This window comes from Podarcis vaucheri (genome assembly GCF_965113315.1).
Source record: "Podarcis vaucheri genome assembly, chromosome: 1".
NCBI lineage: Eukaryota > Metazoa > Chordata > Lepidosauria > Squamata > Lacertidae > Podarcis > Podarcis vaucheri.
Window position 1 is genome coordinate 123,546,069 of NC_138759.1, and position 21,330 is coordinate 123,567,398.

Genomic DNA, 21,330 nt, shown 5'->3' on the forward strand with positions numbered 1-21,330 from the left:
TTATGGGAATTGTAGTCCAAAAACAGCCGGAGGCCCATGTTGTGGAAACCCTGATCTCATGGCATGAGTGCCTCTTACATCCCGTCCTTCTAGTTTAAATTTATCTTGCGTTAGTTGGCAAACTCGCACTGGCTTTTCTTCCCCTCAGAAGTTGGGTGATACTGCTTGCTTGGCCTCCCCAACACCCCTTAAGGAGGCAGGAGGGGAAGAAGTGGGGCTGAGGCAGCAGCAAGGTCACTGCAGTTCAGATGCCCCTTTTGGTAACCCATCTCCCCATCCCATGAGGTTGAATCCTGACAAGACAGAAGTACTGTTTTTGGGGGACAGGGAGCGGGTGGCTGTGGGGGATTCCCTGGTCTTGAATGGGGCAACTGTGCCCCTGAAGGACCAGGTGCGCAGCCTGGGAGTCATTTTGGACTCACAGCTGTCCATGGAGGCGCAGGTTAACTCTGTGTCCACGGCAGCTGTCTACCAGCTCCATCTGGTACGCAGGCTAAGACCCTACCTGCCCGCGAACTGTCTCGCCAGAGTGGTGCATGCTCTAGTTATCTCACGCTTGGACTACTGCAACGCGCTCTACGTGGGGCTACCTTTGAAGGTGACCCGGAAACTGCAATTAATCCAGAATGCGGCAGCTAGACTGGTGACTGGGAGTGGCCGCTGGGACCACATAACACCGGTTCTGAGAGATCTGCATTGGCTCCCAGTACGTTTCTGAGCACGATTCAAAGTGTTGGTGCTGACCTTTAAAGCCCTAAATGGCCTTCGTCCAGTATACCTGAAGGAGCATCTCCACCCCCATCATTCAGCCCGGACACTGAGATCCAGCGCCGAGGGCCTTCTGGCGGTTCCCTCATTGCGAGAAGTGAGGCTACAGGGAACCAGACAGAGGGCCTTCTCGGTAGTGACGCCCGCCCTGTGGAATGCCCTCCCATCAGATGTCAAAGAGATAAACAATTACCTGACATTCAGAAGACATCTTAAGGCAGCCCTGTTCAGGGAAGTTTTTAATATGTAACGCTGTACTGTTTTTAACACTGATTGGGAGCCGCCCAGAGTGGCTGGGGAAACTCAGCCAGATGGGTGGGGTATAAATAATAAATTATTATTATTATTATTATCCCACTGTGGGAGGCATTGTGACTCTTGAGTACTGCCAGTTGCTGTGATTCACAGGTGTGGAGAGTGCTGTGCTGCTCAGGCCTTGCTTGTGTGCTTCCTACAGGAATCTGTTTGGCCACTGAAACCAGGATGCTAGACTACATGGGCCTCTGGCCTGATCCTGACGCTTCCCCCCCCCCTTTCCTTCAGATCTCACGATCCTGGCTGGTTTTGAGGCGCGATTTTCATCCATCGAAAAAGCAACTGCTGATCGCACCGAAAAAGAAGTGCGAGTGGCCTTGGAATAGCACGGACTTGCAGCAGATGTCGAGCCAGATACCACAAAAGGCAGAGGAGATGAAGCTGTATGACAAAGAAGAGCTCAACAGAAAGGTGAATGGGAAAGGCATAACCTTAACAGAGGGAGATGGTCATCCAACACTTTGGTTTTTATGTAATCGGTGCTGTTCATGGATGCAAGTGGGGTTTGGGGATGTGGGTTTGTTTGTTTTTGGTTTTTGTTTATTTATTTGCAGCATCCACCTGATATTGTCCTCACCAAAAGGCCAAGCTGTGGTTTTCGCCATTTAATCAGGATTTAGCATTTTCGTTGTTGTTTTGTTTTGTTTTGTTTTTTGCTGCTGTTTTGAAACTTAGAATCATAGAGTTGGAAGAGACCACAAGGGCCATCGAGTCCAACCCCCTGCCAAGCAGGAAACACCATCAGAGCACTCCTGACATATGGTTGTCAAGCCTCTGCTTAAAGACCTCCAAACAAGGAGACTCCACCACACTCCTTGGCAGCAAATTCCACTGTCAAACAGCTCTTACTGTCAGGAAGTTCTTCCTAATGTTTAGGTGGAATCTTCTTTCTTGTAGTTTGGATCCATTGCTCCGTGTCCGCTTCTCTGGAGCAGCGGAAAACAACCTTTCTCCCTCCTCTCTGTGACATCCTTTTATATATTTGAACATGGCTATCATATCACCCCTTAACCTCCTCTTCTCCAGGCTAAACATGCCCAGCTCCCTTAGCCATTCCTCATAAGGCATCGTTTCCAGGCCTTTGACCATTTTGGTTGCCCTCCTCTGGACACGTTCCATTTTGTCAGTGTCCTTCTTGAACTGTGGTGCCCAGAACTGGACACAGTACTCCAGGTGAGGTCTGACCAGAGCAGAATACAGTGGCACTATTACTTCCCTTGATCTAGATGTTATACTCCTATTGATGCAGCCCAGAATTGCATTGGCTTTTTTAGCTGCCGCGTCACACTGTTGGCTCATGTCAAGTTTGTGGTCAAGCAAGACTCCTAGATCCTTTTCACAAGTAAAAACGTCCTGGAATTTCTGTGCAAATGGTAAACTCAGATTAAATGGGGAAATAATGAGGGGCAGCGTTTTCATGAAGACAGCGTTGTGTGGTTGTTGCGTAAAACTTGCCTGCACCTTCATTTCATGCCTTCTGTAAGAACCATGTTCTTTATAAATACCGTATTTTTCGCTCCATAGGGCGCACCTAGTTTTCAGAGGGGGAAATCAAGGTAAAAAATATGACCCCCCCCCCCAGCTCTGGGAGCAGCGGACAGGCTGCATGAGCCTATGTACTTCTCCCAGACCTTCTCCCTGCTATTGCGGGAGGTGGGCGAATTCCCCCATCTCCTGCAAAAGCCCCTTCTCCCTCCTTGGGGAAAAGCCCCCAAGAGCGGCACTTTAAAGTGGAATTCCCCCACCTCGTAGAAAAGCCTGCAGATGTCGTGCACCCTTTAAAGAGTGCGCGGCTTTTGCGGAAGGTGGAGGAATTCCCCCATCTCCCGCAAAAGCCCACAGGAGCCGCGCACCCTTTAAAGAGCTGCGGGCTTTTCGACCGAGCTTGTGGGACTGGCGGTGGAGGGAAGAGCCACTTTCCCTCACCGCTGGCCTCAAAACCAGGTCGGGGAGCCGCGCGAAGGCGTCGCACGCCTTCCCGCTGCCCCCCAAGCCTGTGGGGCTGGCGGTGAGGGAAAGCACTGCTTTCCCCCACTGCCAGCCTCAAAGACCAGACTCTCCTGGCTTCAGCAAAAGCAACACGAAGCCTCTGGAGAGCAGTCTTCGGAGGCTTCACATTGCTATCGCTGAAGCCAGGGAGCCTGCATTCGCTCCATAGGACACACAGACATTTCCCCTTAATTTTTGGAGGGGGAAAAGTGTGTCCTATAGAGCGAAAAATACGGTATATCGTGGCAATTTCCCATTGTGAGGTGGGCAGCTGCAATGGTCAGCTACCTCAGCTTGTATGAATATGGCTTGATATAGTATATTGGTGCAGTATTTCTGCTCTGCTGTTTCTCTACACTTGGTTGGTGTTATATTGTTAGTGGAAAACAATAACAGTTCTTTTTACAAAATAAAACTTGTATGCATGAGCAGTGTTCAAAACTCCCATTGTTCTGGGCGCATTTTGCGACAGGGAAGTTCATTAGCACCAGCGGTTTCTGAGCTCTGGGCGCAGTACTGCACCTAAGATTTCAGATTAAAACTGCACAGTGGAAGAAAAGGAGGACCTTTTTCTGCCTTCTCGCTTCCAGCTACTGTCTGTCCACTGGAGAAGAAACCCTCTTAAGAATATTAGGGGGGTGGGCAGGGGAAGGACTAGACCATGTGAAAAATGAACATAACATTTTAACCGCAGTTCATTCATTTTCAGGTTTGTAAGCGCACCTAGACATTCCGTTGTTGCACCCATAACCTAGGTTTAAGGTGCCATTTAGCTCCTAACTTTCATATCTTAGTTTCTAACATTGTGCATGAGCAGCACCAAGTCCATGGGAAACTGCCACACAGAGGCGCCCTAAATTGTTGCTGTGCTTGCATTGTTTCTGGTGGAAGAAACTTGAGCAAGCGTTAAGCTCTGCTGTCCAGAGAGAGATAAAAGAACTTGCTGTGACATTTTAACATCCTGATGTCAACAGTTGGTTATCTTACAACTGAATCCCTAAACACACTTATTAGAAAGAAAGCTCTATTGTACACAGTGGGATTTACTTCTGAGGAAACATGCACTTGTGCCAGCCTGTTGATGCAACAACTACGTCTTGCAAATCACGAGAGTCTAATTAATGGAGTTGGTAATTCTAAAGGCATAGCTGCTGCCTTCAACACAGAAACACATCAATAAAGCAGAATTCCACAACTATTTCTATCACTGTGCATTTGCAGAAGGTGCAACCATATTACTTCTTCCCATTGATGCTGTAAGGAAACTCAGAAGTGTGCCTTCAAGGCCATCCACATGCTGTGCTCCTGTAACATCCAAGTGTATTGGTGGTATTGAATTTAGTAGCAGAACATTTGCATTTTCTCAGTTTCTTTTCCCTTTTGTTGCAGATTAAAGAGCAAAAAGTTGTAGTTGATGAAGTTTCCAACTTGAAGAAGAACCGGGTAATTTCTTTTGCTAAATTATAACTAACTGTATATGAAGAAACCTAGGGTGCTTTGAAAATGTGGTGTCCAGATTTGTGCATAACTGCAGCAGTGCACAGAGTAAACTAACTGCAGCAGTGCACAGAGTAAACTGAGTTGTGATAGCTTTCGTACCTTCCACTTTTGTTCTGAAAGATATCTGCAATGTATTAGGTACGTGCAAAGTGGCAATTACTTCATGGGTCCCTAGAGATGTCGAAACAGGGAATTTAATCACACATGCATCCTTTGTGCCCGCTGAATGAGTGGGATCCTAATCAATGAAAACCATGACACGCTACTTTTGTGTCAAAGCTTTGTAAAAAAAATTAAGATAAACCTGCTTATAGACTTCTCTAATCTAGTAAGATACCCCCTCCCTGAAAAATGGTAGAGAAATAATGTGATTTCTGAATTTTTTAAAAAAATTAATAAATTGTAAATTAAGACCAAAATTCAAAAACAGTAACAAAAACCTCAGAAATAAGAACACTTATTTTTCCCCCCAGTGTAGTTAAACCTACTTGTTTTCTTCTTGTTTTGCAGAAAGTTTACAGGCAGCAGCCCAACAGCAACATATTTTTTCTAGCAGACAGAACCCAAACACTATCCGAATGCAAAAGTATGTTCCTTGGCTCTCTTAATTTTTTATTTGTGATTGGATGTAGAGAAGTTGTGTGATGTTACATAGTACAGATTTTACATGGTATTACACTTGTACAGATAGCGTTCCTTTATATATGCCCAATTATGTCCTTAATATAAGTAGTAATCATCATCATCATTAGAATGTAGGCAACCATCCAGAAAATCTTTATGATGATTAGTGCTATGGGGGCCTGTGTTTCATGAACCAGTTAGGAATTTTTGGTCCTTGGACCCATATAAAGTGTGTCGTGTGGTGGTGGGAGGCATATCACTAGTCTGAAAATAGCCAAGGATAGATCAATCGATCGATAGATGAGGAAGCTCAGGTTTACTGAGGATCAAAGTTGTATATTTACAGGGTTTCTGATATTAAGATGGAAAGAAGATTGAAATATTCTCCATATGTGGCTGAGATTAAGGTTAAATCAATTCGAATGATGTTTAAAAGGTAGACTTAAGAAGCTAGCTTAGCTCAACAAAATATACAGGGTGAATTGATGGGTGGGTTTTGTTATAAAATGTAAGTTCTCATATAAAAGAAGCTACTGTCTTCATATCAGTTTTTAGCATGGGGGTGTGTGATCATAAATCATCTGAAAGGAGTTCATTACTGTAATACAGAAATATCAGTATTTGGAATATAGCAGGCTCAGATACTGCTGTTGCTAAATTTTACAGAAGTGAAATTAAACAGCTATATCTGGTGGGGGGAAAATATGCTATGAAGTTATGTGATACAAGTTCCTGTTTTCCTATCCTCTTTTTTTTTATTCATACCTTCGCCATGTGTTCAAAAGAGTTCTGTAACCCACAGCTCTCAATTTTCAGGTTCTGGTGTAGATGCCCATGAGAATGCTAGCAGAATGGGTCTTCTGTTGCAACTATTGTGTTACCTTCCCTGCTGTTAGCTGGGACATAGATTACATATTGGCACCCCCCCCCATTTCCTGCTCCTGCCCAGTCCATTTGATTGGCGGAGTTGTTCCCCTACTTGTTATTGCAGATTTCTGGATCGTGGACGCAGTTTAAAGTGTTCATTTTAAATTTGGCAATAATTGGACTTCAGTTATGGACTGTTTAGAATACTTTATAACGCTTTTATTTTGCAGTTTTTAACTGATGTGCTAAATACAGGTTTTCCTCTCTTTTTTACAGACACATTAGATGAACTGAAGAAGGCACATCAGGAAATGGAGAATTCGGAGAAAGTCAAAATCAAGAAATAAGCTAAGGCTTCAAACAAACGTTTACAATGTGTGGAATTTGCTGTGTGGTCAGCTTGTCTGTAAATCCCCCTGACGGCTGTTTCTTGAAAGAGGATATTTTATGTAATCTTAGGAGAAGAGGACCCAGTAGTAGTCAACAACTGATTAAGACTGTACCCCAGCTTCCATACCACTGCTTATTTTCTGGCCACGTGCTTCACTTAAGGGGACAGTTGACTCCACAGCCTGTGGAAGATCCTACAAGTGGCAATGTGTTTCTTTGGAATGGAGAAATCTTCAGCGGTGTTCCTGTAACGGCTGAAGAGAACGACACTCAAATTATTTTTCGGCAACTTTGCACGTGCTGTCGTGAATCGGACGTTTTGTCAGTGTTATCTTCCATTCGGGGTCCATGGTCTTTTGTTTTTTATCAGGCGTCGGAGCATTGCTTGTGGTTCGGCAGAGACTTCTTTGGCCGCCGCAGTCTGCTGTGGCAGTTCAATAAAGAGGCAGACAAAATTTTCGTTCTTTCTTCCGTAAGTGCCGTCTCTGGTAATCCGTGGCAGGAAGTTCCGGCATCGGGAATCTTCAGATTGGATCTCAAGGCCTGTGCTGCATCCGAAGGGATGACGTTAACGCTGTATCCTTGGAAATACCCTTCCAGACAGAATGCTACCGAGAAAGCAGTCCTTGGTGACTTAAATATGGCTTCCAAATATTCCCCAAGTTACGTGTCTCTTGTGGTGAATGACTCACACACGTTGGTAGCGCCTGTCATTCCATTAAATAAGGAGACCCTTAACACACAGGAGGAGTCCCGGTTATTTGATTTTACCAATGTAGCGGATGTGGAAGTTCTGCAGATGTTTCTTGCAGAGCACCATAAGAAGAAACTCGTTCGCCAGTTTATTGACGTGTTGAGTAGAGCAGTAGAAAGACGAGTTTTATGTCTGTCTAGAGAGGCCGATCATTTAAGAGGAGAAATGTCAGGAGCAGCTCCGAGGAGACCCCATGTTGCGGTGCTTTTTTCTGGGGGCATTGATTCCATTCTCATAGCAGCCCTTGCTGACAGGCACGTTCCTTCAGAAGAACCCATTGATCTTCTCAATGTGGCCTTCAAGGTAACAGACCAAGGAAGGCAAAGCAGTTCCACCAAGAAACATAGCAAGGAACAGAAACAGTCGCCCCCTAGTCAGGGATGCTTCGATGACACCGGCATTGTGAAATGTGGCTCTTCGTCATCTTTTAACGTGCCTGACAGAATTACCGGCAAGGCAGGGCTGGAAGAACTGAAAACCGTCAGTCCTTCCCGATTGTGGAATTTCGTGGAAATCAACGTTACGCTTGAGGAGTTAAAAGCAATGAGACAACAACACATAAGTCATTTAGTTTATCCCTTGGGCACTGTTCTGGATGATAGCATCGGTTGTGCTGTGTGGTTTGCTTCCAGAGGAGAAGGCCTGATTACCAGTCAGGGAGATATAAGGCCATATAAAAGCGTTGCGAAGGTATAAAGCTAGCTCTCAATTTATGACTAACGACACACACACACATCTATTTTTGCTCCATAGTTGGTATTGCAATCCTAAGCCTACAAGGGAGTGAGCCCTGCTTATACTGCAGGCATAACTCTGCAGTTCCTTTTTATTTTATTAGCTCTTTTGCCACACATGTAAAATTGAATGTGGACAAGTTAGATGCGTGTAAGTAAGTTACGGGCTTACTGTCACTGATAGAAAGTTAGGAGCTAAATGGCACCTTGAACCTAAGTTAATGGGTACACCAACGGAATGTCTAGGCATACTTTTTTATAACAAGAATACAAACTGAAAATGAATGAACTGCAGTTAAAATACCTTCATTTTTCACATGGTTGAGTCCTTCTCCTGCCCACCCCCCTAATATTCTTAAGAGGGTCTCTTCTATATTCTTCAGAAAGTGGCTGGAAGTGGGGAGGCAGAAAAAGGGTCCTCCTTTTCTTCCACTGCGCAGTTTTAATCTGAAATCTTAGGTGCAGTACTGCGCCCAGAGCTCAGAATCTGCTTGCACTAATGAAATTCCCAGTTGCGAAGTGCGCCTAGAGCAATGGGAGTTTTGAACCCCACTTACTGTATTCTTTTTGTAACGGTGATGGCTCTATGATTTAAATGGGATGAAAATCTGGCACAGTCGTAATAGTCATCTTCTGCATATTTCCAGCTGGATAAAAAGCAGTTCTGCTCCTGTCTAAATAGATCGCCAGTTGTTCATTGGAACAGAATTGAACCTTATAAAACCCTTTATTTAAATCTAAATAGAGTTTAATTTGGATGTAGCTATAATTAGATTTACCAAAGTAAATGCAAAATCTTGCAGAGTAAAAGTGTTTTAGGGTACAGCGGGTTAAGTAAATAAATGCTAAGACTGCAAGTTGTGCTCTATTGCAGATTGTGCTTACTGGAATTGGAGCAGATGAGCAGCTTGCCGGCTATTCTAGGCACCGGGCTTGCTTTGAAAAACATGGTTTGGAGGGATTGAATGAAGAACTGGAAATGGAACTGGGGCGAATTTCATCTAGGAACCTTGGCCGAGATGATAGAGTTATTGGGGATCATGGCAAAGAAGCTAGGTAAGCTGTTTGGAAGGGGAAGTTACTGGGCTATTTCTTTTTAAATCATCATAACTGAGGCTATTTTGTTAGCATCATTACTTCATTCAGGTGCAGCAAGTTGGAGTGATGATGTTGATGTTGATTTATTAAATTTCTATACTCCCCTTCATCCAAGGATCACAAGGTGGTTTTCAATATAAAAAGACAAAAAATACATACCATAACAACAAATGAAATCAGTTCCCCACCCCCACCGCTTTATTTTTTTTTTATAATCATATTTATTAAAATTTCCAATAATAACCGAATAGAAAAGATAAGAAAGATAAAGAAAAGAAAGAAAAAGAGAGACTAGTTTAGACCCTTCTTTTCATAGCCTTCTTTCTGGGACTTCCTCCTTCCCCTCCCGACTGTATTCCCCTTTCCCTGAGTTGGTTCCACAAGTTCCCATCCCCAAATTTAAGCCTAATATATTTTACTCATAAACCAATTTAAATTTACACAATCTTAACATCACTCCTCGTCTTATAATAAAACAAAATTTCCCCCCCAAGATCAGCTCTCATTCCTTCCACGAGTTCCCCCTTTCTAAAAAAGGAAAAAACGAAAACATATAGGATCAAAGTTATAAAGAATATAAGATAAAAGGCCATAGATTGTTTCATTAGCCAAAGGTCTGGGAGAAGAGGAATGTTTTTGCCTGGCACCTAAATATATGCAGGAACTTGTGGCACTGAAGTCTAAACCACTGAGCCTCTTGGTTGGCGGTTCGAATCCCCGTGATGGAGTGAGCTCCCATTGCTCTGTCTCAGCTTCTGCCAACCTTGCAGTTTGAAAGCACGCCAGTGCAAGTATATAAATAGGTACTGCTACGGCAAGAAGGTAAACGGCGTTTTTGTGCACACTGGTTTGCGTCACAGTGTCCCATTGCGCCAGAAGCGGTTTAGTCCTGCTGGCCACATGACCCAGAAAGCTGTCTGTGGACAAATGCTGGCTCCCTCGGCATGAAAGTGAGATGAGCGCCGCAACCCCATAGTCAAGTTTGACTGGACTTTTACCTTTACTAACTACAGTCATACCTTGGGTTACAGATGCTTCAGGTTGCGTTTTTTCAGGTTGCGAACCGCCAAAACCCGGAAGTACCGGAACAGGTTACTTCCGGGTTTTGGTGGTCACGCAAGCTCAGAAGCGCTGAATTGCAAACTGCGTGTGCGCAGACGTGCCAGATCACATTTGCAACCCGAGTGTTCGCTGTATATGCAATGAGGGCACCGGCTGAACCTCCTTCGGGAGCATTCCACAGACAGGGAGCCACCACAGAAAAGGCCTTTTGTCATGACCTGTTGTGGAGGAGGCACACAAAGATTGCAGCGTTCAAGATTGGTTCATACAGGGAGAGGTATCATGGTCCTGAGTCATTTAAGGCTTTATAGGTCAACACCAGCACTCTTAATTGAACCCAGAAACTTATTGGCAGCCTGTTCAGACCAGGATGGGTGTAACCATCTTGCCCTGTTGAGCAATCTGGCTGCAGAATTCTGCACTAGCTGAAGTTTCCGATCCATCTTCAGAGGCAGTATAATGTGTTGCAGTAATCTATCCTAGAGTTTACCAGAGCATGGGTGACAGAAGTTAGGCTATCCTATCCAGATAAGGGCACAGCTGGGCCACCAGCCGAAGCTGATGGAAGGGGCTGTATGTCATTCAGGCCACCTGAGCCTCAAGCAACAGAATCCAGACGTACACCCCCCCAAAGGCGTACCCACTCCTTCAGATGGCCTGTAACCCCATCGAGAGCAGGCAACCTTCCCACCCATCCGGTCTAAGGAACCGCCCACTCACAGTGCCTCTGTCTTACCTGGATTGACCTTCAGTTTACGCATCTCAGAAGGATGTGTCTCTCCACAGTTTCCCACAGTATGCTTGTCTAGCTCTGAGCTGCTTGGTTTTTTTTATAGGTGTATGTATGAAATGCGGGTGGCGCTGAAGTCTAAACCACTGAGCCTCTTGGGCTTGCTGATCAGAAGGTCGGCGGTTCGAATCCCCGCAACGGGGTGAGCTCCCGTTGCTCAGTCCCAGATCCTGCCAACCTAGCAGTTCAAAAGCATGCCAAAAAGTGCAAGTAGATAAATAGGTACCGCTCTGGCAGGAAGGTAAACGGCATTTCCGTGCGCTGCTCTGGTTTCGGTGTTCCATTGCACCAGAAGCAGCTTAGTCATGCTAGCCACATGACCCGGAAAAACTGCGGACAAACGCCAGCTCCCTCGGCCAGTAAAGCGAGATGAGCGCCGCAACCCCAGAATCATCCGCAACTGGACTTAACTGTCAGGGGTCCATTAACTTTATGAATACAGTGGTGCCTCAGGTTACGTACTTAATTCGTTCTGGAGGTCCGTTCTTAACCTGAAAGTGTTCTTAACCTGAAGCACTACATTAGCTAATGGGGCCTCCTGCTGCTGCCAGAGCACAATTTCTGTTCTTATCCTGAAGCAAAGTTCTTAACCCGAGGTACTATTTCTGGCTTAGCGGAGTCTGTAACCTGAAGTGTATGTAACCTGAAGCGTATGTAACCCGAGGTACCACTGTAGTTCACACATTCGGATACTTATAGGAAACTACTAATTAGCTCAGATCGTAACCGCCAAATAAGTCGATTCTAGGATTTTTCCAAAAGTATACTTTGCAATTTATTTTTGAGTTCTCTTTAAAAGTATGTTTTGCTTGGCGTTCTTTTTTCATTCTAGGTTTCCGTTTCTTGACGAAGAAGTAGTATCTTTTCTCAATTCTCTTCCCATCTGGGAGAAAGCAAACTTGACTCTGCGTCGAGGCATCGGGGAGAAATTGCTTCTCCGCCTGGCAGCAGCTCAGCTTGGCTTGACAGCCTTGTCGGTCCGGCCAAAGAGGGCCATTCAGTTTGGTTCCAGGATTGCAAAAATGGAAAACAGCAGCGAAAAGGCATCTGACAAATGCGCAAGACTCCAGTCACTTCCAGTCGAGTAGCTGTGTACAGGATTCTGGGAAGCCTGTTACGAACTCAATCACACGGTAGTCCCAATCCAGGAAATGCCAGATACAGCCAGTGTGCTTAATTGGGAGTCAGCCCCAGTGGGATCAGCACTGGGACTTACTTTTGAGTTAATGTGTGCAGGATCAGTGCTAGAGATCCCACTGAGAACAAATGTATGTATGCAACCCACAATATTCTGTTGGCTTCAGTGGAACGTTGTCATGACTAGCTAGCTAGATGTTCCCTGGTTTCTGAATGATGTTTGTGTGTTGTGAACATGAAAGAAAATAAAGGGTTTTTTAAAAGTCTCGGACTCTGTATATTCGTTAATGTAGTCGTACATCTTAGCCAAGGGCATCAAAGCAGACACTCAAGTAGATTCCACAAAGGGAACCAGCAAGTAGTTGGAAGGTTATAGAGCTGCTCTGTGTGCAGACATTTTAAGCTGTACCCTTGTAAAAAAAAGTGTTATACAATGCCAGTGTATTAGCTCCCAAGTATCTCTCCATAGTGGGACGCGGGTGGCGCTGTGGGCTAAAGCCTCAGCGCCTAGGGCTTGCCGATCGAAAGGTCGGCGGTTCGAATCCCCGCGGCGGGGTGCGCTCCCGCTGCTCGGTCCCAGCGCCTGCCAACCTAGCAGTTCGAAAGCACCCCCGGGGGCAAGTAGATAAATAGGTACCGCTTACCAGCGGGAAGGTAAACGGCGTTCCGTGTGCGGCTCTGGCTCGCCAGAGCAGCGTTGTCACGCTGGCCACGTGACCCGGAAGTGTCTCCGGACAGCGCTGGCCCCCGGCCAATAGATGTGAGATGGGCGCACAAACCCCAGAGACTGTCAAGACTGGCCCGTTTGGGCAGGGGGGTATCTCTCCATAAGGAGCCATTGGTCAATGCTGGCTCTGTACACTTGTACAGTTATTCCTAGTGCACATTTTTTGTTCCTGCAGAATATGTCTTTCACATAGAGCAGAGGTTTTTAACCTTTTTGAGTCCACAGCTCCCTTGGCCAGCTGGCAGCCTCTCACCCTTTTTCAAACACCCTTTTTCACTCCACCCTTGTACAGTGTTCCCTCAATCTCCTCTCCCCTCTCCTTAGGAGTCCTCCAGGCAGTTGCTGCTGCTGTCCCTGGTCTCTGAGCTGCCCCTTCTCCAAAGAGGTGCCTCCCAAAGTCACCATTTGCCCGCAGAGCTTGTAGCCAGGGCTGCTGCAACAAACAGCTGTGCAAGCCTTTGGGAGGCAGAGATGCAAGAGGGCATCCACACAGGGCAGCCACACAGATGCTACGAGCCCAGAGGTGGAAAGAAGATGAAAGTCCCTAGCAGATAAGAATGGTAAACTAAGCTGTTGGACTATGCCGAAATGGCAAAACTGACGGGAACACTCAGGAACCAAGAAGGCAAAAGTTTTAAGAAATAATGGGAAAGATTTATAATGTAAGAGACCACTATAAGCAAATGAAAACTTTAGGATTTTAACAACGCTTGTAACAAATACATTGGATAACATGGAGAGACTTAAAATACAGATGAAGAAATAAGATGCAGTTGAAAAATATGACAATAGTGTGTATTTGATATTGTTATAATTTTACACTTGTAAAATCAAATAAAAATTACTTATGAAAACCACTGGCATAAATACTTCTGTGAGTGTAGAAGCAGCATGTACCTGTGTGAAGAAGGCTATAGAGCAGGTGTGCTGAATTTTCCAATAGGACCAAAATTGCTTAGCATCTTTGCTAAAGTATACTGCCCGTAAATTTTGGCAGCTGCCCTCAGGGGCGCTAGAGGAGAAGAGTCTGATGATGGACAGTTCCATCTTCTTTCTCTTCTCAAGGACATCATAGCTGCTTGCTGTCTTGCTCCCACCAGTTTCCTTTGCATAAGTGAAGGGAAGGATGGTGTGGTGGTCCGAGATCAGAGTGCATTTTTATTGGGTAGATCCATACTGCAGCTGCACCTGAAATAAAGATATGGTGCAGTTGCTGGCAGAGATGTTGATGTAAATGACAACAAAACTGGTTCAGACGCCAAGAAAACCTCACTAGAATGAATATATCAGCAAAGGTTTGCTGCAGTCATCGTATTGTTCAATGTGGATAATAAATTACTGTTGCAACAGTGATCAGGTGCCAAAATCTCTTTCCAGGTTGTTTGACCCACACTTATACCTAAACTCCCCACTTGAGCTGGAAGAAAATTATGCAACTGATGTTTGAAGAGCAGCACAAAGGCAACTGAAAGCAGAGTGAAGAATTCCACTGTAGTAACTAATTCCAGAAGTAGCCTACTAGCTAACCCAAATTCACTAAAAAGCTGAGTCCAGTGTGGGCCTTGGGGGAAACACGAAACAGATCACAACCTTTTTTGTGCAGATGAATGCAATCTTGAATTCAAGAATTAAAAGCTACTGTTCTGCTCTGGTCAGACCTCACCTGGAGTACTGTGTCCAGTTCTGGGCACCACAGTTCAAGAAGGACACTGAACGTGTCCAGAGGAGGGCAACCAAAATGGTCAAAGGCCTGGAAACGATGCCTTATGAGGAACGGCTAAGGGAGCTGGGCATGTTTAGCCTGGAGAAGAGGAGGTTAAGGGGTGATATGATAGCCATGTTCAAATATATAAAAGGATGTCATATAGAGGAGGGAGAAAGGTTGTTTTCTGCTGCTCCAGAGAAGCAGACACGGAGCAATGGATCCAAACTACAAGAAAGAAGATTCCACCTAAACATTAGGAAGAACTTCCTGACAGTAAGAGCTGTTCGACAGTGGAATCTGCTGCCAAGGAGTGTGGTGGAGTCTCCTACTTTGGAGGTCTTTAAGCAGAGGCTTGACAACCATATGTCAGGAGTGCTCTGATGATGTTTCCTGCTTGGCAGGGGGTTGGACTCGATGGCCCTTGTGGTCTATTCCAACTCTATGATTCTATGTTAACATGCCACAGGAATAATCTCTTTTGGAGGAGACGGGATCCTGAAATAAAATTAAGATTACTCCTGATGGCAGAGACGTTTCTCTTTCAATAGTGGAATGGTTGTAAGTAATCTGAAGAGATTTGTTGATCGTAATAAAATTAATGCTTGTAAAACTCATGGAACACGCTGACCCGACGTTCTTAATATTTTTAAATGGCAGATCTGGAGCTATTTTGTAGAATGGATTGCAACACAGGAGGTGATATAGGAAGAAATGCCTTGAGGATGAAGGAAATTTGCTTTTTTGATTAGCATGAGCGGGATGGCTCCTTGCCGAAAGCTCGGGTCTCCTCTGATTTTCATTTCTTAGGAGTCATTTTTCAGCTTGCTAACAACAACTGTGCATTTGTTGGCAGAACCACAAAGAATTTGAAGTATATATACTGACTAGGCCAGGCATAGGCAAACTCGGCCCTCCAGATGTTTTGAGACTACAATTCCCATCATCCCTGACCACTGGTCCTGTTAGCTAGGGGTGGTGGGAGTTGTAGTCCCAAAACATCTGGAGGGCAGAGTTTGCCTATGCCTGGACTAGGCTGCCTAGATTAGGCCATGGAGAAAATTCTAGTGTGGCCCCGAATATCCCTCTTAATTTGGAAAGGCGAGCTGTTTGGTGTGAAATAGGGAAGAGGGCAGCCTTTCAGAGTCAGAAATCCCATTGGATGCAGGCAGACGAGCACAGTGAAGTTCCTAGCATACTTATTTCATACTGAGCTGTAGAAGGGGCACTCAGAAACAGCACATAATACAATTGACATTGTCTGGGTCCACTGAAGAGCTGTCTGCCCCCACAGAAAAGGTGGAAATTGCCCAGTAAAAATAGTCTTTTTACTGACTCCATCCCACAGGCTCCCTCACTGTTGACTTCCCTCATTGTTCTTTGGTTTCCATGGCTACCACATCTAGTCAGCAGCCTCTCTTCCCACATTGTCTACTACACAACAGCTGAGGGAAACAAAAGTGGGTGCTCCCTAGACCTGGGTCAAGATACAAGGCCTCACAGTTGCTGGTTGGTACCTGGGCAGGCTTGTCTTTTGAATGCAACACCTGGATTTGGAAAAGCATTTTTCTGGTGATGCTTCTATTTTTCCTTCTGAGATTTCAGCAACATTGCACTTTCTTTCTTAACTACGGCAATCTTCTGTTTCTCTCCCCCTCTACACCCACCTCCCGCAATCCAGAAAACATACAGTTTAGAATGGGTGTTCAAGATCGCAGGTGGTTTTCCCCCTTGAGGCTTTTCAGTACCTTCATGTTCCAGTGGGTAGTTTAAAAAGAAAAAAACCAGTAACCAAGTAGACTTTTCCTTTTACCTTACTTTTCAGGTCATGCTTAAATAGAAATGGTAATAATAATAATATTGTTGTAGCTTTCATAAGGGCCCAGTTCAAAATGGTGTCAGGGCTAGGATTGTCATGGTTGTTGAGGTATTTTTTGGAGCAGGGGGGGCAAAGTTGTCAAGCTTTTTAAAGTTTTGCCCCAGGTTGTTGAGGCATTTTTGAGGTATTTTTAAGAAAGTTCGCCAAAATCTACAATACCAACATGGCGGTTGCCTTACCTCCAGATTTCCCAGGACATTTTCAGTGATTTCCGCCCGGACGCAGGTTCTGACGGCCAAATCCCAGCTATCTAGAAATACGACGACCCTAGTTAGGGCAGGATATCTAAGGGGACTTTCTTGTCCCATAAGAAATTGCTTAGTTATTGCAAACTTCTATTATTTATTTACTTATTGCCTGCTATCCACCCTAAGCCCCCAGTGCAGATTACAGCAATTAAAAGGCAATATTAAATATTAAAATTAAAATATTAAAAACAGGTTTGTTTGTTTGTTTTAAAAAAAACCTTACAATCGCAGAAATAAGGTTGGGCCAAAGCTAAAGAAATGCACCTCTAGAGAGGCATTCTTCTCTAGTCCTATTTGAGTGTCCAGCTTCACCTGGCAGTAATCTCTACATGTACCGTTGCACACCACACTGACCCCTTTGCATGCATTGAGGGCATGTCCACCCCAATAATCATAATTTTATTGTTTATATGCCGCCTATCTGGCTGGGTTGCCCCAGCCACTCTGGGCAGCTCCCAACGAAGTATTAAAAGCAGGGCTGCCTTAAGCATATGCAGCGCCCGGGTGCAAAGATCTGCCCGGGGCAACCCCCCCCCCCAGGTTGCTCAGTCCCAGGCGTGCAGGAAGGTGGAGCTGGCCTCAGCGTCTCGCAGCCTCGGTCGCCCCCAAACTCACAGCGCAGAGCCGCCCGCAGCAGGAAAGCCCCTTGCGGCGCTCCGACTGACAGACGGTGTAGTAATGCCGCTCGCCCCCCACTGCCCCTCCCTCACCTGTCTTTGCTCTCCGGCCAGACCAGGTTTCTTGAGCAGGGTGGCGAGGGTTTACTTTTCAAAACCACAGGCTGCCACCACTCCCTTTGTTCAGGGGAACCCAGAGCCACAACCCAGGGAGACGGGTGTGTCCCGTTACCCTGGCAATTCCCCCCCTCTACAAGCTGAATCCACAGACTTGCAGACAGAAATTCTACGGTAGAGCGTAACTAAGCGGAAGGCTAGGATTTAGCTATTCCCTCGGAAAAGGCACAAATACCAAACAGGTTCTTCTTTAAAAATTTATTTTAAAAGAATAACAGAAAACATGTTGAAATCAACAGGCACTTATGAGTCTTACAAACAAGAAAATAACAACACTGTATATTCTAACTAGCTTTACATACTCACAAAGATACTCAGTTAGGATAGTCAATAGTTCTTTCAGGCATCTGCATACTGAAGGTGTTTGAAGATTTCCATTTCAAAAGACGAAACTACGGCTATAGATGGATGTTACAGCCGGGCATCTTTGCAGTTGCAGAGCAATGGCAGAGAGCAATTCACTAACGATTCCTTGATCCTTTTATTTACAATTCTTACTTGGCGTTGTAACTTTCTAGCCAATCAAAAGTCCTAATTGACCAGTTTACTCTTTTGCAGCTGGGTCAATTTTAGGTTTGAACCCTAATCAAAGAATCTTCCTCCCATCTGTTGAAATTAACCAGATCCCCAATTCTCAGCAGTTTGAAAACAAATAACCTCCGGGAGGGGGGAAGAGGTTCACACCCCCAAACCCAGGTGTCAAGCCTTTCATTAAATCAAGGATTCCTTTCCTCCCATAAACCTCTCACACCAAGGAGATGGAAAGTCTGGAGTTTAAAGATACACAACTTCCTTTCCCAGGGTCCTTGCGGCTGATAAAATTCCCACAAGGCCACATTTCTTTTACTTGACCAAGGAATGATTTTCTAACAGTTATAACTTTACTACAGACGGGGTCTTCCCCAGACTCAACTCTCGGGCCCTGGACTCTCGGCCTGGCGCCCCTGAGAGCCCGGTGCCCAGGTGCCCCACACCCCTAGCGCCTTTGGGTAAGCACAATCAAACGCCAACCATTAAAACCTTCCCTAAACAGGGCTGCCTTCAGATGTCTTCTAAAAGTTGTATAGTTATCTATCTCCTTGACACCTGATGGGAGGATGTTCCACAGGGTGGGTGCCACTACCAAGAAGGCCCTCTGCCTGGTTTCCTGTAGCTTCACATCTCACAGTGAGGGAACCTCCAGAAGGCCCTCAGAGGTGGACCTCAGTTTCCGGGCTGGATGATGGAGGTGAAGACACTCCTTCAGGCATACTGGCCTGAGGCAGTTTAGGACTTTAAAGGTCAACACCAACACTTTGATTTGTGCTCCGAAACGTGCCTTGTTAAATGTCAAGGAATATACTACTTAGGCTCTGTGTTTTAGTCCTATCTTCACAGGAATATTTCTGTTCCAACAACCCATAAACCACTTGATTAACTCACGTGCATTACATATTCTCTCTCCTTTTTTTAAGTATTTAGGAAACAATAGAACAGAAAAAGAGGCAATACGATGCTGAGACCACTAAAAAAGCAAGTGCTTAGGAATGAGCAAGCAGATGAGGCAACTTATTTAGCCCACCTAGCTGCGCAGAGAAACGCAAGTGCCTTCTTTGAGAAGTACGAGCGAAGCGAGCTTCAGGAACTACTGACCACTTCGTTTTGCAGCTGGCTGGCAACCAAAGATAACTTGCGCCAAACATTGGACCTCCCCACTGGGCTGCTGAGACAAATGAAAAGCATAAATGTCCCAACGGCTATTTTTCTAACACCCGTGGAGCCCGACTTAGAGTTGGACTGCAGAGAAATCCATCAGATCATCAGAGAGTTGTCTGTTGGGATTTACTGTCTGAACCAAATTCCGTCCATCAGTTTGGATGCTAATTACGACCAAAGTACTTCTTGCTCCCTCCCTCCAGCATACTTTGACACGCGAATCGGACAAATGTTGATCGCCGTGGATTACATGCTGAAAGCCTTGTGGCATGGGGCATACATGCCCAAAGAAAAACGCGTCAGGTTCTCTGAACTGTGGCGTTCTAGCATGGATATTGACGCAGACGGCATCCCTCAAACAGAAAGAACTGCCTGTGCAGAGTTCTGTCAAGCTGGTAAGATGGGGTTGCCATATTTCAGGAGGTGAAAATCCAAAGCCCGGACAAAAAAGTTGCTGCCTAAAGTAGAAAAATGTACCTAATCATACTAGTTATAAGCCCTGTGGCACAGATGAGGAGCATACAAATTCTTATCTGCATTGGCAACACCCACCAAAGGGTGCCTTGGAATGCTGCTTGCTAAATTTGGGTGCCTGTATTTAAAACAGAAGTAAATGGGAATTTAATAGTTTCCAAATTTCTCCTTGACGAAAATCAGCACTATTTCTCTAGAAACAGAGGTTCCAGAACTCCCCATGAATGCCTCCCTTATTCTCTTATAACGGCAATGGCACTCACCTGAGAGGTGCCAGAACTGAATTCTGGTGAGTTCCGGCTGAAAAAAAGCCCTGACAAAAATTAAAGTAAGGATGAGTAAGGAGTTCTCTTGACATGCAAGGTTATCCTGTATGATTTAAAAACCCACTTCTGTGAACCTTTATTTCTGTTAGATTTTTTTACATACTAATTACAGTTGTTTCACTTGCGCGCATATATATATATATATATATATACTGTATATGTGTGTATATATATATGCATGTAGGTAAAAAGGTATGAGGGTGTCGCTGTGGTCTAAACCACTGAGTTTCTTGGGCTTGTCGATTAGAAGGTTGGTGGTTTGATTCCCTGCGATGGAGTGAGCTCCCATTGCTCTGTCCCAGCTCCTGCCAACCTAGCAGTTCGAAAGCACGTCAGTGCGAGTAGATAAATAGGTACTGCTGCAGCAGGAAGGTAAACAGCATTTCCATGCGCTCTTGTTTCCATCACGGTGTTCCATTGCACCAGAAGCGGTTTAGTGATGCTGGCCACATGACCTGGAAAGCTGTCTGTGGACAAACGCCAGCTCCCTTGGTCTGAAAGCGAGATGAGCGCCGCAACCCCATAGTCGCCTTTGACTGGACTTAACCGTCTGATCCTTATCCATGTAGGACAGGGAATATCTGTATTTTAGCTGATCTGTTTTTATTTCATATATTTATATATCTTTTTGTGTACATATGTATGATATAGGTCTAATGGATATTTCAAAAGAACCAGATTTCCAAGGAATCTATGAGGAAAACCTGAATGAAGATCCAACGTATGACCCTAACAGTCCAGAGGAAAAGGCATTCTTTATGCAGTTTGCGGACTACATATTTCTTAAGTTGACTTTTGCCACCACAGAGGTTCAGCAGTATGAAAATGTCTTCAAGTTTGATGCAGCATACAATCTTTGTAATGCGATAAGGATGACTGAAGACAGCCTCAGTATGCATGGGTACCAGAGGCTGCAGCAGAGGCTAACCCTTCAACAAAAACTTGTGAAGAAATACCTAGAAAAAAAGGTCGAGATCCGGAAAAACATAGCATATCTCAAGCTAATGAGTTTTCTTATTCCATTTATTATCAATTTAAAAAGGAAAAATAAAATCCCGAATTTAAGTCGGCTTCTTCAGCCATATTCAGGTAAGACTATGTTCTGTCCTTTTGCTGAGAGATTGCTTTTAATCCATGAACAAGTTATAGGCCATATCTGTAAGAACAATCATACGAGCCCCTTAGGTAAAGGTAAAGGGACCCCTGACCATTAGGTCCAGTCGTGGCCGACTCTCGGGTTGCGGCGCTCATCTCGCTTTATTGGCCGAGGGAGCCGGTGTACAGCTTCCAGGCCATGTGGCCAGCATGACTAAGCCGCTTCTGGCGAACCAGAGCAGCGCATGGAAACGCCGTTTACCTTCCCGCCGGAGCGGTACCTATTTACCTACTTGCACTTTGATGTACTTTCAGACTGCTGAGTTGGCAGGAGCAGGGACCGAGCAACGGGAGCTCACCCC

General features: G+C 45.1%; 3 protein-coding genes across 5 annotated transcripts in view; all 3 read left to right on the forward strand.

Moving 5' to 3' along the window:
* The first annotated feature begins 1,359 nt into the window (after positions 1 to 1,359).
* ASDURF (ASNSD1 upstream open reading frame) lies at positions 1,360 to 6,485 on the forward strand. The gene is made up of 4 exons (XM_082210307.1): positions 1,360 to 1,494; positions 4,462 to 4,515; positions 5,083 to 5,158; positions 6,340 to 6,485. Exons 1-4 carry the CDS (start codon positions 1,426 to 1,428, stop codon positions 6,408 to 6,410), a joined length of 270 nt encoding a protein of 89 aa, XP_082066433.1. The 5' UTR covers positions 1,360 to 1,425; the 3' UTR covers positions 6,411 to 6,485.
* ASNSD1 (asparagine synthetase domain containing 1) lies at positions 6,437 to 12,294 on the forward strand (the record flags this gene model as incomplete). Its single annotated transcript, XM_082241518.1, has 3 exons — positions 6,437 to 7,897; positions 8,816 to 8,997; positions 11,724 to 12,294. 3 exons carry the CDS (start codon positions 6,437 to 6,439, stop codon positions 11,977 to 11,979), a joined length of 1,899 nt encoding a protein of 632 aa, XP_082097644.1. The 3' UTR covers positions 11,980 to 12,294.
* A 3,591-nt stretch (positions 12,295 to 15,885) lies between these two features.
* The window catches only part of ANKAR (ankyrin and armadillo repeat containing), a 56,997-nt gene continuing 51,552 nt past the window's right edge, over positions 15,886 to 21,330 (forward strand). Inside the window, exons 1-3 of one of the 3 annotated variants that reach the window (XM_082223168.1) lie at positions 15,886 to 16,029; positions 18,833 to 19,468; positions 20,525 to 20,962. In XM_082223168.1, coding sequence (XP_082079294.1) covers positions 18,871 to 19,468; positions 20,525 to 20,962 — 1,036 coding nt within the window. In that variant the 5' untranslated portion in view covers positions 15,886 to 16,029; positions 18,833 to 18,870. The remainder of the gene's footprint in view (positions 16,030 to 18,832; positions 19,469 to 20,524; positions 20,963 to 21,330) is intronic. The other 2 variants (XM_082223169.1, XM_082223170.1) reach the window with 2 other exon arrangements.

What these genes read in the sequence shown, in the direction of transcription:
- ASDURF (XM_082210307.1), top strand. Translation starts at nt 1,426, where the DNA reads ATGTCGAGCCAGATACCACAAAAGGCAGAGGAGATGAAGCTGTATGAC. An exon ending in AAGAAGAGCTCAACAGAAAG is followed by an intron (nt 1,495 to 4,461) that starts GTGAATGGGAAA and finishes CTTTTGTTGCAG; the next exon opens with ATTAAAGAGCAAAAAGTTGT. An exon ending in CCAACTTGAAGAAGAACCGG is followed by an intron (nt 4,516 to 5,082) that starts GTAATTTCTTTT and finishes CTTGTTTTGCAG; the next exon opens with AAAGTTTACAGGCAGCAGCC.